The following is a 16,904-nucleotide window of genomic DNA, read 5'->3' as shown; positions in this document are numbered from 1 at the left end:
GGGGGAGGGATAGCATTAGGAGATATACCTAATGTAAATGACGAGTTAATGGCTGCAGGACACCAACATGGCTCATGTATACATATGTAACAAACCTGCACGTTGTACACATGTACCATAGAACTTAAAGTATAATTAAAAAAAAAAAGAAAATCTACTTCTTAGCAGCCTTTTCGATATGATTAGGTTCAAAGGACGGCACGGTTTTCTGTTTCTGCTCGACAGAAAATATTTAATTTTTCTTAAATGAGTGAAAGAGATTTATACTTGTATTACTTCTTGACTAATCATAATATCTTTTTAAGAAAGAAAAGTAGAAAGCCTACTTCATAGGACTTTTCATTTATTTATATACACTTATGGTTTTATTATTTGGAATTGTTTTTTAAAGATTTGTTTTAAATAAATTAAGATGAGGAAAATGTTTTTTTTCTAAAATCTTGAAGGTATTTCAGAGTACATGTTGTATTGTCCATGCTTGTCTTCCAAAATTAACTACATATAGCAAGATTGGCACATCTTTTGTGGGTATGGTATATTTTTAATCTAGGCATCACATTGATTTGAGCTATATAATTATTTTGAAATGTTAGTGCTTATACCCTATTCACTTGATTTTATATCTCAGAAATAATACGGTATGTGTATATAATTCCTTCTTACCCTATTCGAGTCAATTCTTGCTCTGGAAGTATAGATGGGAGGTGGGATGTTGAAAGCCTGAGGAACCAAGTACTCCTCAGCATCCATCATATCTTCCAAATCCTCTTCATCCAAGAGATTCTGAAAGAACTTGCTGTCATTTGGACTGGGAAGCTTCATACGATCATCACCCTAAAAGATTGCCCATCAGACACAAATATGATTCTTTCTTTCTTATCTTAAATATGTGGTCTCTGCAATAAATTTATGTAATATCATAACAAATGGTTGAAAAATTCGTACACACATTAAAAAAAAAAAGTCTTTAGCACAACCACCAGCCATTAAGAAACCTATAACATGCTTAGAAATGATAGGGCCAGGTAAACACACTTTATACAAGCAGTATATGATAAATACCATTAGAGAATAATAAAGCAAAATCAAAAGATGATTTTAGGGAGGTAAAATCAATTTCAGGTCTGAAAATAATTGTTCATTGCCCAGATCGTGTATGGGTTGCAACTTTAAGAATAAACAATAAAATGTGATCGATTTATCAATGTTTATTTTATTTGGTTGGTTTGATGCTGTAGGATTATCAGGACCATAGGGTCTATACTTTATTCTATAGCATACTGGCTACATTTTCAAAGTAGTGACATTCAAAACTCATAGTGCAAGTGGCAAATAGAGTAAAGGAGTACGAGAAAGACACCAAAACCTTTGTTATGCTTTTCCTCACCTCACCTTAAATATTTTTCCTATATTTTTAAAGTTACATAATTTTTTGAAACAGTTTCAGTTCATGAAAACTAATTTTGGGGAAAAAAATTAATGGAAATAAGTATCTTCTAAAACCTAGCTTTCATCTTTATGTCAGACTATTGATATGTAAATAAAGGCTACCTTGTTTTACTGAGGAAATATAATTCACTCTAGTCCAAGGCCCATTTGTTTATAGTTTAGGTGAAAATAATCATAGAGAAATATATTATTTTTTTTAAATTATCCAGTCTATTTTTCTAGTGTTAAATACAAAATATTCATTTGGCTGGTGGGTTGATTCAAATGTGCATCAATTCATTTGAATTGAGTTATTGCTTGGATACTGCCTATCCCTCCAAATAAAACAGAACATCTTTTAAAATATTTTTGGGTAAATTAAATATTAATATACTGAAACTTGATTCTCTGTCTTCAAGCATGGGCAAGATTAAAACAATAATCTGTCTTCCTTTTGTTCTGAGAAATGAAAATTATACTAATGAACATGACTTACACATAATGTTAATAAAATCAAGGTGCTAAAATAAGTGTCTGAGGATCAAGACCTTTTCATGTATATGTATAATCATAATTATCTGTTCAATAGCAGAGCCACTTGAATACTAAGGGAAGGTGCTAAAAGGTGGATCTGACATGAAGTAAAAAAGCTCTTTTCCATAAGTAAGTCATTTCACATGATAATCTACTTAATTAATCAGCATGTTAGTGGTCATTCCCACAGTTCCAAAGTCCCGATATTACTCATTTTACAGTGAGTTTGCCATCAGTCTAGTCTTAAACGCATAAGTCAAATGTACTAACCTGAATAACTAGGTATCTTTGAGGGTCTCGAGCCATCCTTGAAAACTCAGCAGCCAGTTCCTTAAATTTAGGTCTACTGTCAGCATCAATCATCCAACCTGGAAATTTACACAGTGAAAATGTCACTATATCCATAATTAAAAGGAGTTGAAATTTAAATTTTGTGAAAATATGAGCAAAAGTTTGAAAAATGTTGTTTTAATCATAACGATCTGAAAAAGAAAGAAAGCTAGTAAAAGACACAACTCAATTGATAAGGCTTTATCAGTCTCTTTGTTGATATTCGTAACTAAATGTAATGTATTGTCAAACAAAAGATAAATTTTTTTCTCTGATGGGTATAGATGAGGTGACTGCAATATAAGCTATTTTGTATTAGGAGTGACATGGGAGAAAAGATTTGGTCACAATGCTTACACTGGCACAAAGGGGAAAATAGAAATTAAAAGCAAATGTCTTGTGCTACATTTGTCCTGGTGGACAAAAAAAAAGAAAAACTAACGCAAAGTGATTGGTAATTCCTATTCAGCAATAGACATTAGCTTATCTTAGTACTAGCTTGTCTAGCATAAACATACTATCAGCAATTTTCAAGGTATGTATTCTTTTTTAGCTGGGAGTCTAAATAAAGTAGACCTTATCTCTACAGGCTCTGTTTAGCTAATGAGATGACAAGAATAAAAGTACCAAGCTTTCCTTGATTTTCTTGCCAAATTATCCTCTTGTTAGGTATTAAAACTCCAAAAGAAAGGTAAAATTCTCTATTAGAGAAAGTGTTTTCTTGGTTTTATGTAATTTCATCAGAGCTAAATTCAAATGAATTTCAATCATTTCCTATGCTAGTTATAGGATTAGATTATATAAGACATGCATGTTTTTAAACTTTTTTCCATAGATATCTACCAAACAATATTTAATAGAATAAGGCTGTAAAGCTTTTTCCTTCCTTTTCTGGGAATTCAGTTTTTATTCTTAATCTGGGAATTTTGTGGGTGTTATTTTATGTATCATTAATGTCATCTGCTTTTTTTCTCTCCAAACAAAGCTCAAATGCTCTGTATTCTATATGTATTCACTTGAAAAAATGCTTGCTAATGCCAAGATGCTAATGAGAAAATAGGTGTTTCTGAAACTATTGAAGCCAAAAAAGGTTAACCACAGTTGAGGTATCGGTTTCTCTCCAACTAAATATTGAGTAAATAGAACTATGCTTAGTGAAAAGGGCATGCTGACCTGAACTGCAAAGAACATTTTTTATTTCCTCCCTCACTGTCAGAATGTATCACACATGTCATGAATATAAATCTGAGTAGACCTGGGTCCAAAGTCTCTTATTAATAAGATGCTTATTCACCTTCACAAGTTTGTTTCTTTGCTAACCCGGTGTAAATCAGAAGGGGAAAACCTTAGATTATACAAGAGAAATTGCTACATGTTAATCTCACTTAAATTAAGCCAGAAACTCCAGAGACTTCCTTAATTCTATTTAAATTAAGGGCCTGTGCTTCAAAAACACATTTATAATACATATGTGTCTGCGGCATGGGAAGAAAAAAGAAAGAGTTTGATGTAAACAAATGATCAAATTGAAAAAAGTAAACATTTATAATCTTTTTAGCTCACTCTAGTTTCATTTCTTTCCACTTCCCATCTTATCCTGCTAATTTGCTCTTGACTAAAACCCATAGACCCATTTCTATTAAATTAATTTTTAAAACTATCAGTTTTCAGTTTTTTTCCTTCATGTTTAGATCATTTATGTAGCCTGATATTTTCCCATAAAGGTCACTAATGTTATTACTAACATTCCTGTTAGTAATGTTACTAAGAACATTATTGTGACTACTCACCTCTCTTTATGACAGGCAGTTTGACTGTCATGGAGATTATGAGAGTAAAAAAGTCATAATTTTGACTTCATAGCATGGAAGAATATTACTTTATATTAATAATAGTCACAACAAAGAGGCATTTACATGTTCCCTTCATAATTGTTTTTGAACTGTTGTATTTTTCAGTACAGAGAAATGTTATACAGATTGAGTAATCTGTGCTATTACTTTACTAAGAATGATGATGGCAATGATAACATTATTTTGCAATCTTACATTTGACCATGACCATGTAAACGTCAATGGTGCAGATGGGAGGCTGAGGCAAACGTTCTCCTTTCTCCAATAAATCAGGGATTTCTCGCGTTGGAATTCCATCATATGGTTTTCCTCCAAAGGTCATCAGTTCCCATATAGTAACTCCTATATTGGAGAAAAAATTCTTACTTAAGCATATTAACAACATATTTTGAACAAACTGGCAATATACCACTGGTAAAAGAATACTCCTTATAGGTCAATCAAAATACCAATCAATTAAAGAAAAAGCTCCACAAATTCCTGTATCCATTATGAGAACCCCAATGTCAAAATCTGTATGGGGGAATTCAATTTTCTTATTATTGTCTTGGAATTTCTAATGGATAGAAGAGACAATTTACAGTGGATATCAGCGTATAGAATCTGTTTCCCATTTCTGCCTATAGGTAATACTAATGTTTGTTGATCCAAGTTATATTTCACTATACCATGTTGCTGTCCATAAAACAATTCATTTACTATACATACATATGTATTCAGTAACAATAAATATGATTGCCAGTAAAATAAGATATTGACTAATTTTAAGATTAGCATCTTTGCTATTAAAGGCTTCCAGAATAATTACCTTATGTTACAATAAAGAATTGTGACTCTCTCTACCTTACACAAAGAGAACAGTTGAATAAAACAGATATACTTCTTTAGCAAATATGAGAGCCTGAGTGAGGAATGTTCCATATGTAATATATAGTACATGTGAAGTAGGCATCAACAAAATTGTGAAAGGGATAAAAAGTAGTTTATTCTTTAGGTAATAAAATGGCTTTCTTGAATCACTGGGACATTGATTTTCTCTGCAAAAGCAAATACACTAAATGTTAGCATGCAAATAGCCAGTTTTGATGATAATGATGGTTCTGATTTCAGCAATAATATATACACTAAATATCATTTTTGTGATATAATGATCATATAGTTTAAAATAATATTTTCTTAAGGGTAAAGATTTTTAAGTTCAGAAATGGCTAGCTGGGCACAAAAATATTACAAAGTGAATTTTGATTGATGTACATATACAGTCATCTTTCTGTATAAAATCCATTAATTAGAGCTATGCTTTCTTTCCTGCTGCCATGTGTAATGAATTATTTACTCAGACTGAAGTCGTTTTTAGTTTATAACAGTTATCATTGACTGATAACAAAAATACAAAGCTTAAAATATAAAGCTAAGTTGAATTTAAAATTACTCTTCATAATAGAATATTAACTATTACCTGATTTTTTTTGTTAATATTTACATCTTAGGATTTTAGGTATATTGTTAACATGTACCTAGTGATAATTTAATTGACTGATTGTTATTACATCTTTAAGTTTGTATATTAAGGAGTAGTTCCTAAAATCTATCATAAAAATTTTCTGTGAGGTAGGCTGCAACAAGTTAAGTGGATGACTGTTCATCTCTAGATAGTCATACTTACAGAATATATATATTTTATATTTTAGAATATTTTATATTTAGAATATTTTATATTTTAGAATTTTTTATATTTTAGAATGATATATTTTATATTTTAGACAGGGTCTCAATCTGTCACCCAGAATGGAGTGAAGAGGCATGATCACAGCTCACTGCACCCTCAACCTCCCCAGGCTCACATGATCTTTTCACCTCAGCTTCTTGAGTAGCTGGGACTACAGACATGAGCCACCATGCCTGGCTGATTTTTATATTTTTTAGTAGATAAAGGGTTTCAGCATGTTGCCCAGGCTGCTCTGAAGCTCGTGGGTTTGAGCCATCTGCCCACATCGGCCTCCCTAAATGCTAGGATTACAAGCACGAGACACCATGCTGGGCCTAGAATATATATTTAAGGAGAACATTTTATTAAGTTAGATAGGCAGTTATAAAAGATAGAGTAGATACTCTCACATCTCCATCAGAACTCCCAACATAAGCAAGATACAAAGCAACTGTAAATCAAAATAATAGAAAATATAATAAACAGAAACATATAAATACAAAAACAAAGTCAAAATATAAAAAACTCTACTTCTGATAATAATCCAATTATATGCTTGTAAAGGTGATGACAAGATAGGGTTAGAAAAGGATGGTTTCATGCAAAAGAACAATATCAGGAAAGCTAAAATAAAACAACCTCAAATTTTACTTGCAATTCCTTTATCTTGAGATGTATATCACAGCTGATGCTTATTTTTGTAAAAATAAAAATGCACGTAGTGAGAATTTTCCATAAAGGTGCACTGTAAACAAAGTTATGCAACTTTCTCTGCCTTTTATGCCTTTTGCAATCAACTGTGATATATCATAAAAATTTTTAAATGTCTTATGAATATAGGTTGATGACCTGGGCTGTGTTTCAAAACAGAGTATTACCTATCTATTTATTTATTTTTGATGAACAGTTCCTGGGATTTTGCAACTCAACATGAAGAAAATTGTTACAGCCTGAGTAACAAGATTTTCCCCAAAAGACAAATTTTACTATTAAAAGACCGTTCTGCCAACTTTACATATATTTTGAGCTAATTTAAATTTGCTTTCAGGAGATTGCTACATTTGATTCAGTGAATTGTAAGTAGAAAAAGAAGAAAAAGAAAGAAGTGTATACATATATAAAATATACTGTATGATATATATAATATATAAATCTGACATATATATTCTATAAACCTGTCTATATCATGTAACATATAAATGCTAATCTACATGTTAATCTGTATCATATAATATATAAATTTATCATAGAATACATGTAATAGATGTTTTTCTATACACTTCTTACAATAGTTTAAGAAGTAAGTTTTGTCAAGCATCGACAAATAAGAGTTGTAAGTTCGAAGTGACTGAATGGTTTATATCTTTTTTTCCAACAACGCAAAAAAAGGTAAAACTTTTTTTAAGCTTAAGTTTGAGTAAAATAAATTGTACCATGCGTTTAAATCTCACCACCACCCTTTTATTTAAGTGGGTGTTAGGCTTTTTTATTTGTAAGAAATGCCAATTTTATATGATATGTTTAAACTTAGAACTATATTGACTCCTTCTTGGTAATACCGGACTTACATTTAAGTAGCCAGACAGATGCTCAGTAGCTCATCTTAACAATTAAGTTAAGCACAATGAAATAAATGTTCTAATTATAGATATCACTGTTTTCCAGTTCATATTATGCACTCTGTAACATTTCTGTTACTCCACAAGCAGTTTGTAAATTAAAATTAATGTTGTAATTAGCAGTCTTCTCTTTTTACCATGTTCATTGCTCTAACTTACTGCTGTCAGTAATTTTTCTTAGTTATGACAATAATCTGTTTTCTACTATAGACCATAAAAATTCTCATATGTAAAAAACACACAAAAAGTTAGTTTTGTTTTTGTTTGAATATTTACTATATTCAGAGTTATGTTTTTGAAAGTTGCTTAAAATTAACGCCATGAAATTCTATGAAATTGTCCCTAAACCAAAATTGGCTGAATATTTTTCCTGTCAAAATGATCAGGCCAGTTGCTATCAAACCAAAGCTTATGGAAAACATCTTAGCAGAGATATTAGTATATTACATTGTAATAAACTAGAAAAAAGCAGAAAAGGCAGATAGGAATGCTATTTAGAATATTTTGTTGTTCTTCAATGAGAACACATGGACACAGGGAGGGGAACCTCACACACAGGGGCCTGTCGGGGGATGGGAGGCAAGTGGAGGGAGAGCATTAGGACAAATACCTAATGTATGGGGGGCTTAAAACCTAGATGACAGGTTGATGGGTGCAGTAAACCACCATGCCACATGTATACCTATGCAACAAACCTGCAGGTTCTGCATGTGTATCTCACAACTTAAAGTAAAATAAAATAAAAGAGAGTATTTTGTTGTTCTTTCTTTCATTGAGAAAGCAAAGAGTTAACTCCTTTAGGAAATTAGGCTTATAAATAGGTATTTATAACACAACAAAATAATTTAGCTTAAGATATTTCACATGAATTTAACATATGTATTTTTGCTTTACAAGCTTTAATTCGCAAAGAAGATTTATTTACCATAGCTCCAAACGTCACTCTGATGGGTGAATTTCCTGTAATGTATACACTCCAGAGCCATCCATTTAATTGGCATCTATAGAGAAGTAAGAAGTGAAAGTTTTAAAATTACATTAAAAATTCATTTCTATATATATTTCATAAATGTGAATCTCTGGGCTGGACTTAATCATATTTTTTAAATTGTATGTGTGTAGATATAACTATAAATATATGTTAATTTATAAAATACATAAAGTGAAATAATCTAAAGACATACTATACTTATTCATTTTTTATTTGATTTATTTATTTTTTGAGACAGGGTCTCACTCTGTCACCCAGGGTGGAGTGCAATGGCACAATCTCAGCTCACTGCAATCTCTGCCTACCAGGCTCAAGTGATCCTCCCACCTTAGTCTTTGAGTAGCCGGGACCACAGGGGTACGCCACAATGCCTGGCTAATTTTTGCATTTTTTTAGAGATGGGGTTTCATCATGTTGCCCAGGCTGACCTAGAACTCCTGAGCTCAAGTGATCTGCCTGCTTTGACCTCCCAAAATGCTGGGATTACAGGCATGAGCCACCATGCTTGGTCATACTTATTTATGTATTATTTTTAAAAAGCTTTATAAACAATTAAAGGTAAAAATAATTAAGTAGGGATAACTTTCTATAGTTCTTAATTAACTTTCAGTAATTAAGTTGCTAGTAAATATTATGATTTACAGTGTCAAATCTAAACATCTAATACACATGCTTCTAAAAATATGTTTATAGTTTTTTCTCAAAAAAATGAGATTTGTTATAGTTTCAGTTATCCCTTTTCACCCTCAGACACATTTTGGGCCACCAGTACAATGGACTCTTTCTATACTTGCCCCCTCCCTTCTCCTCTCATATAATTTGGCCAATAAAAGGCCTAAAATTGTGAATTCCAAAGTTAGCCTTGCTTTGTTTTCCAGCTTCAAATGACCTCTCTCATCTTGGTTAGCCAGTATTGAAAATATGTACCATTTTCAAAATAGGAACTATATAAAGGAATGTGAGGGGATCAGCACAAATCTATCATCACTACAAGAAAAACAACTCAACCCACATATCCTGCTGATGATGGGCCAGCAGAATGAGTTTCAACTATGAAGGGCAGCATTATATAGCTGGGAATATAATTAGATTCTATGGAATAAAGATAAACACTTCTACTGTGCAGTTGAAAGCTTAAAACTAAATAGGCCTTTGAAATCATGAGGTTGGCTGCTCACCAAGGTGACACCAAGGTAACTCTATGACAGAATCATGGTATTCAGTGAAAGGGAACAGAAGACACATTGAAAGTAATTTCCCTATGGGCAAGGAGTTAGCAGACTTTATGGACTACGGACATTGTGTTAAAGAAGTACGTTTAAATCACAGGTAGCTTGATAAAGACTTAATGGTTACCAAGCATTTAAAGCTGTAATGAATCTTGCTTTAGACAAATCTTATGTCTCAAATCTTATGTTCTCAAGACAAGTGAAGCCATGTGATTTATAGACTTCAACTTCTGTGCAGTCTTATAGTGAATTTCAAACCTGTGGTCTCAGACTACTGCAGTTTGGTAGCAAACAGACAAAAGAGGGTAGTTTAAAAAATTTTTGTGTTATTTTGCCTTGTGATGAAGTTAAGCATTTGGAACCTAACATTGTAAAATATTTATAATATATATTTGGATGGCCCATGATAAATAAAGCATATAATAAATATATTTACATGACATGAGAATAACTGAGTTTCTTTTGTTAGTGTAAGCTTATAGGTCACCATAGGCTAAGATTGCATTTGCTTATTTCATTTGGGCTTCCTGACCTTAGGTTTCACCAGGTGAAGCTAGAGGGACCTCCATATGAAGTCTAGTCCTAATAGTTTAGCCAAGAAAGGCAAGCTAAAGAGAAGGTTAATGAGGAAATACAAGACATGGTACTAAGGCACGGATTGAGATCACAGAGTGGGTGAAAGAGTCAGGAATGCTGTTGTCAGGCAGAGGCTGAGACTAGAGGGTCAGAAAAGTTGGATGAAGGCAGTGGCTCTGTTCAGGGTGGTTTGTACTACCTAAACTTTTCTCTAGTCTATAAGAGAGAAGCTATGTTATCTGTCAGAGTTAGTGCTATGGTATTTAGATCAATGGGACAATTTCTACAGTCATGTGTTAAAGTTTAATTTCTAGAAGCCCTAAGGATCTACCCCTTTCCCACCACTGGACCTAACATGAAGGTCACCTGGGTACAGACATACATCACCTTATTTTAGCTACTTTTGAGAAATAGAAGCTGGTAATATATGGTATATATATGTGTACATGAAATACATACACACACACATACATACCCTGAGCAGGAGAAAATGCAAATGGTAGAACCAAGGTTTTATAATCTCCTAAGCTTCAGGCTTATCGATTTCTTGTATACAATATAAGGAAATAAAAGGATATTATACTACATTTTCAAGCAATATTGCTCTCAAAAAGATATCCACCTTTCCTCCATCAGCATTGTATTCTTTTTCATCTCCTTCCAAGAGTCTGGCTAGTCCAAAATCTGTGATTTTCACATGGTTTGGAGATTTCACTAAGACATTACGGGCCGCCAAATCCCGATGAACGAGCCGTCTTTCTTCCAGGTACATCATTCCCTGAAAAACATCAAGTTCCTTAATGATAGTCAGTTAATGCCTAGGTTTTTCCTTTTTTTCTAAAAAGAGTTCTCTTAGCCTTCAGTTGGAAGTGCCTAATTTTTTAAGTGAAGCCAGAATCCTAGAATATTTTCAAAATTAGAGAAAACCTGATTTTGGGGTAGAGCAAACCACAAACAGCTTTTGGTCTTTTCTCCCTAAAGTCCTATGAGACAAATGAATTACTTTCACATGAGCTAAATGTTAGATCATTATTTTTCCAAGCGACTTGATATCCTTTTGCAAACTCTTTCTTTAGTGAGGTGTGCAGGTGTTGTAGCAGATAAGCTAACATATGCTTGGATTGACCCACATATTTGTAGTCATTCCTTCTCAATAACTTCTGCTTCACGTCATCTCCCCCTACACATCCAAACAAATACCTCTATCCATAATTTTTAGCAATATTTCATTTGAGGTTTAATGGTGCCAAAATCGCCATTATAGACTCCATGGAGGCTGAAGAATTATACTATGATATTATACTAAGAATTATACTATTCTTATTAATCATTCACAGAATGAAGTATATACCCTAGAAGTCTTAAAAACCTGTAATTTTTAAGAAGGCTTCTATGGTATCAGTAGTCACTATGAGAATCCATACTGAAATTACATAGTTTGTAATGACACTGAAATTAGCCTTTAATATTTTGCCTTTATAAAACATACAGGGAAATTAAAAATAAAATTTGTTGCTGTTCAGCAGCAAGAGACATAGCTGGCTCTCCTCACAATACATCCACATGTAACAATATATAACATGTTATGTATTAATATCTATACAAATTCAGAAAAAATAATCCAGAGGAGTGACAATTACTTTATTAATTATACTACAGTACTAGGTAAACTAAGAGTTGCTAAACATTATGTTTAACAAAATAACTTATGTAAAACTAAGGAAATAAACCTGAGGCCAAGAATAGAGTGAATATATTTTTGTTGAAGAGTTAGGGGAAATTCTATATTTGATTACTTTAGTGGTACAATGGTCATCATTTAAAAATAGATTAGAATTATTATGAAATGGTTGAACCATACTCTCATGCCAATTGCAAATCAATGCTGTTGGCAGTTAACATTATAACTGCAGGATTTTGAAGGATTAATGGTTTCTGATACCAAAACAAAAGCTGTGGAAAACAGACACATAAATCACACAGGTCAAAAAATTATGAACCGTATACCTGGTGTAGTGTAAAGAGAAGATTACTTCAAACAGCATCATGAGCCAACCCCATATAAATGCACATTAAACACAACCAGTGGAGATACTGCCTGATATGGTCTAATCAGTCAACAGTTGGGTGACACTGTGCGGATGAGTGTTTTCTGAAATCAACTTACAACCGAGATTTATGGGACTTTTGCCTGCTCTCCTAAACAGTGCTTTGTATTTGAGTACATTAAATTAGAAATTCCTAGAATAAAGTACATCTGAGAACATATAACCCTTATATGACTTAAAGGATCAAAAAAATAAACAAATAAATGCATTGCCTTGGAGATAAAATATTTTCATATCTTCCCAAATAATTCTATCCCTTTAAGAAATGTTCATGAAACATTCATTATTCTCTTTCTTATCACCTTCGTATCAGAACATGGAAAATATGTTGGCAACAGGTTAACGCATACTATGTGCTGGACCATTTGCCAGACACCGAGAAGACAAAAAAGATTCAGATAAGGTCTGTACATGAAAGGAGAACAAGAAGCTAATTAATAAAGTGGGCAGATAGGGAATAAAAACTTGAATGGACTGATGTGATACATGCAAGGCATTTAAAGAGAACTCTATTCTGAGGCCATTATGTAGTATAGCCTAGCAAGTATGCATGAGAGGAGACACTTCAAAGCGGTACCAAGGCCTAAGTAAGGGTTGAATGATGTCTCCCAATTGGGCAGAGTGAGAGTAAAACTGCAGGTGAACAGAACAAGCACGGGGCAGCAGTACCATGGCGTACGTGGACAAAGACATGCAATTCTGTATCTTTAAAGCATACTGTACTAGGGAGGGACAGTGGTGAGAAGTGAAACTGAAAACAAAAGAAGAGGCAGGGTCCAAAAAGGGTCTCTTATATGTCATGGTAAAGAACTTAGACTTTTGTATTTCATGCAGTATACAATTAGGTGCTGTGGAAGTTGTTTTAAAAAGGGGAGCGAAGCCGGGCGCGATGGCTCACGCCTGTAATCCCAGCACTTTGGGAGGCCAAGGCAGGTGGATCACGAGGTCAGGAGTTTGAGATCATCCTGGTTATCATGGTGAAACTCTGTCTCTACTAAAAATACAAAAAATTAGCCAGGCCTGGTGGCGGGTGCCTGTAGTCCCAGCTACTGGGGAGGTTGAGGCAGGAGAATGGCGTGAACCCGGGAGGCGGAGCTTGCAGTGAGAGGAGATTGACTGTCTCAGAAAAAAACAAAGCGGGGGGGGGGGGGGTGGGCATGAGATTGTTGGACTCTTTGAAACACCACTCTGGTGTTAATACAGAGAATGGATTGGACATCTGTGTAGCTGAAGGCAGGAGCCACTGCCACAATATAGAAGCAAGGTGATGGGAGTGTAAAATAAAGGTTGCAAATTTGCAGTCCATGGACTACATACATCCATTTTTCATATTTTTTTTTCTTTAGTCCCCACACTGGGTGTGGGTCAGTCATTCTCTTTAGCTGAGACCAACTGTACCCCAATGAGGGTAATTCCAACCCATTTTCCAAGATCCCACTGCTCACTATTTCTTCCCAGGAATTCTGCTTCCATCACTTACAACACTCGTCTGCTCCTATGTGTAAGAGTATCTGAACCTTCAATCAAACTAGGCCAGAAGGAATACTATAAAGAGGATAATATCAAGCAATATTTATAAAATTAAGTAATCATCCTTAGTATTTGTTTGAATGATGAAGAAAGAGAATACATTGAGAACAATTTTGTTTTTAGACTTTTATCATTTAGGTGGATAATGATCCCTTGAACCAAATATTGTTCTAATAAAAATATCATTTTTATATTTCTTAAACTTATGCAGGAAGAGTGATATGTACTTTGCCAATAGGGAACTAAGGCACATTCACCAAAAAATTTCAAACTGTGCTATGATCTGAATGGTTTTATGTCCTTCCTCAAATTCGTATGTTGAAATTCTAGCCCCCAAAGTGATGGTGTTAGGAGGTGGGGACTTTGAAAAGTGATTAGGTCATGAGAGTAGAACCTCATGAATGATATTAACAAACTTATAGAAGAGACCTTAGATCTGTTGCTTCTTCAGCCATGTGAGGTTCCAGGAGCTATGAACAATCAGGAATCAGATCCTCAACTAGACACTAAATTTTCTGGCACCATTTTCTGGGACTTCCCAGTCTCCAAAACTATGAGAAATGAATTTCTGTTTATGTTATTTTGTTATAGCAGCCTGCACAGACTGACACTCTAATGACATACTCTACAATACAAGAAAAACTTCAGAAACTCCAAGTTCTTTGAAATTCTACACACAAAGCTCAGCAAAGAATAGACTATTCTGAAGCTAAATACTGTTTGTCCAGAAAAGGTACTTTCTTCAAAATAATGAGAAATCAATTTTAAAAAACTAGGTGACAATGTCTAGACAGTTTCCCTCACCCACCTGACTGTCACTAAAAGCAATAAGAACGTAAGTATCTATATCATTACCAAACCATCAAAATACATGTTTATGGTTGCTTTGTAACTATGAAACATCATTATACAGATGCATGCTTTCAAATCATTACTTACTAAAGCCACCTTAGTCCTACTTTCACACCTTGAGAGTGTTGAATCATCTATGGATTGCTCAAAACAGTTTTCTCTACATCACAGTCATTAAATAGGATTTTCTTTCTGGAAGATCTCATTTGAGTCACGCTCTGCTAGATTCCTTCAAAATGAAATCACTCTTCAAATTAGAGTGTCATGCATCTAAGGTGGCAGACAATTATTAGAAATAACAGTGACAAAAACAAACTGGATGAAGTCTCTGAAGTTTCAAGATGAACAAATAAGGGTCATTCATTATGATGCTGTGTTTTGTGGGTAAAGAAGCCTTATACTCTGCGCTGTAGCAGTTCTCATATCCATGCCAGGCCAGCTTGGGTAAAGTAAATTATGAGAAGATAATACTGATGGCAACCACAGTTGACATTGACCCAGTACTTAGAACACAGCAGTCATTAAAGTAAATGTTGCCACATTGGTTGGTTAACTTAATCCTATAAGATGCGTACTGTTGTCATATTTTACATACGAGAAAACTAAGGCTAAGTGAGGTCAAGTTACTTGCTCCAAGTTATCTAATCAGGGATCCCCAAGCCCTGGGCCATGGAGCAGCACCAGTCTGTGGCCTGTTAAGAACTGGGCTGCACAGAAGGAGGTGAGTGGCAGGCGAGCCAGCATTACTGCCAGAGCTCTGCCTCCTGTCAGATTAGCGGTGGCGGCATTCGATTCTCATAGGAGGCTGAACCCAATTGTGAACTGTGCATGCGAGGGATCTACATTGTGAACTCCTTATGAGAATCTAACTAATGCCTGATGATTTCAGGTGGAACAGTTTCATCCTGAAACTATGTCCCCTGCCGGGTCCCCACAAAAACAGTCCCTGGTGCCAAAAAGTTTGGGGACTGCTGATCTAGCTAATGCATGGTAGAAGTTGGATTGGATCCCTTGCTGTGTGGACTCTACAGTCTACATTTTTAAGCCTATCTTCTCTCTTAATGGGTCACAGGGTTATGTGGGCATGGATAAATTAATGAACATAGGGGTCATACAGATTTTTGTTTTTGTTTTTGTTTTTGAAATAAGGTCTAGCTCTGTCATCCAGGCTGGAGTGCAGTGGCATGATCAGGGCTCACTGCAGCCTCAACCTCCTGGCCTCAAGCAATCCTCCTGCCTCAGACTTCCAAAGCGTTGGGATTACAGGCATGAGTCTCTGCATCCAGCCACTTGAAGTCATATAGCTTTAAAAGGCACTAGTACTTTGGCAGAAAAAAAAAAAAAAAACTGTTATCTGGTGTTTCTGTGAATTTCAGAACATAATGCAAGTGATTGCCTCATTTTTTAATTTATATTTTAAACTCAGTTAAATTATAGCATCTTTTTGTAAGTTCGCAGGAATTTGAATTGTGCAAACTACAGACTGTTCTTATTTTGGTCACAGAGTATGCAAGATGGTAGAGTGGGTATGAGTGCAGATTCTGTGGTCAATTGCCTGTTTGAAACCCCAGTCCTGCCATGTTCTAGCCCTATCACTCTGAGAAAGTTATTTAATCTCTCTGTCATCACCTTTCTCTCCTCCTCTCTAAATGGGCATAACAGCACCTATCCTTCAGGTTGTTGTGAGGTAAATTAGCATATGCAAAGCGCTTAAATAGCAATTGGCATATAGTAAGTGTAGAACATGAAAACCTTTATTACTGCTCCAGGGATAGCTATCAACAATCCTAGAATGCACAAGAATTACTTACCCTCCTTAACTTTAATTTTCTATTTCAGAAAATCTATGAACCTCAGCTAATATATCACAGTGGGTGTTTAATAAATGTTTGCAAATGGTGATACACATACTTATAACCTACCCATCATGATTAATGTGTGAATACAATTTCAGAATTATTACTATTCAAAGTATTATTTTAACAATAATTCACCCAAGGATGCTGTCATAGAAGAAGAAAGAAAAATTAGAAGACATATTAAAAGATTTTGTGCCCTCTATAAATACATCACAGACTAAAGAATTTAGTGAAGATAAAGGTCACGAATAAAATAGATCTGAAAGGTTCAGTGCTGCAGAATGTTT

At 34.3% G+C, this 16,904-nt stretch overlaps 1 protein-coding gene across 1 annotated transcript in view; it reads right to left on the bottom strand.

Annotated features, from left to right (window-relative positions):
* ERBB4 (erb-b2 receptor tyrosine kinase 4) overlaps nucleotides 1–16,904 on the bottom strand; it is a gene marked incomplete at its 5' end in the record, with an annotated part of 620,722 nt that overhangs the window by 48,839 nt on the left and 554,979 nt on the right. The window contains 5 exons of the mRNA XM_011986142.1: nucleotides 664–834; nucleotides 2,233–2,330; nucleotides 4,341–4,487; nucleotides 8,398–8,473; nucleotides 10,891–11,046. Of these exons, the coding sequence (XP_011841532.1) occupies nucleotides 664–834; nucleotides 2,233–2,330; nucleotides 4,341–4,487; nucleotides 8,398–8,473; nucleotides 10,891–11,046 (648 nt within the window). The remainder of the gene's footprint in view (nucleotides 1–663; nucleotides 835–2,232; nucleotides 2,331–4,340; nucleotides 4,488–8,397; nucleotides 8,474–10,890; nucleotides 11,047–16,904) is intronic.

The sequence above is a fragment of the Mandrillus leucophaeus genome, unplaced genomic scaffold, assembly GCF_000951045.1.
Source record: "Mandrillus leucophaeus isolate KB7577 unplaced genomic scaffold, Mleu.le_1.0 Scaffold1079, whole genome shotgun sequence".
NCBI classification, from domain to species: domain Eukaryota; kingdom Metazoa; phylum Chordata; class Mammalia; order Primates; family Cercopithecidae; genus Mandrillus; species Mandrillus leucophaeus.
The sequence above is the reverse complement of the archived record's forward strand: the minus strand, read 5'-3'. Positions and strand labels throughout refer to the sequence as shown.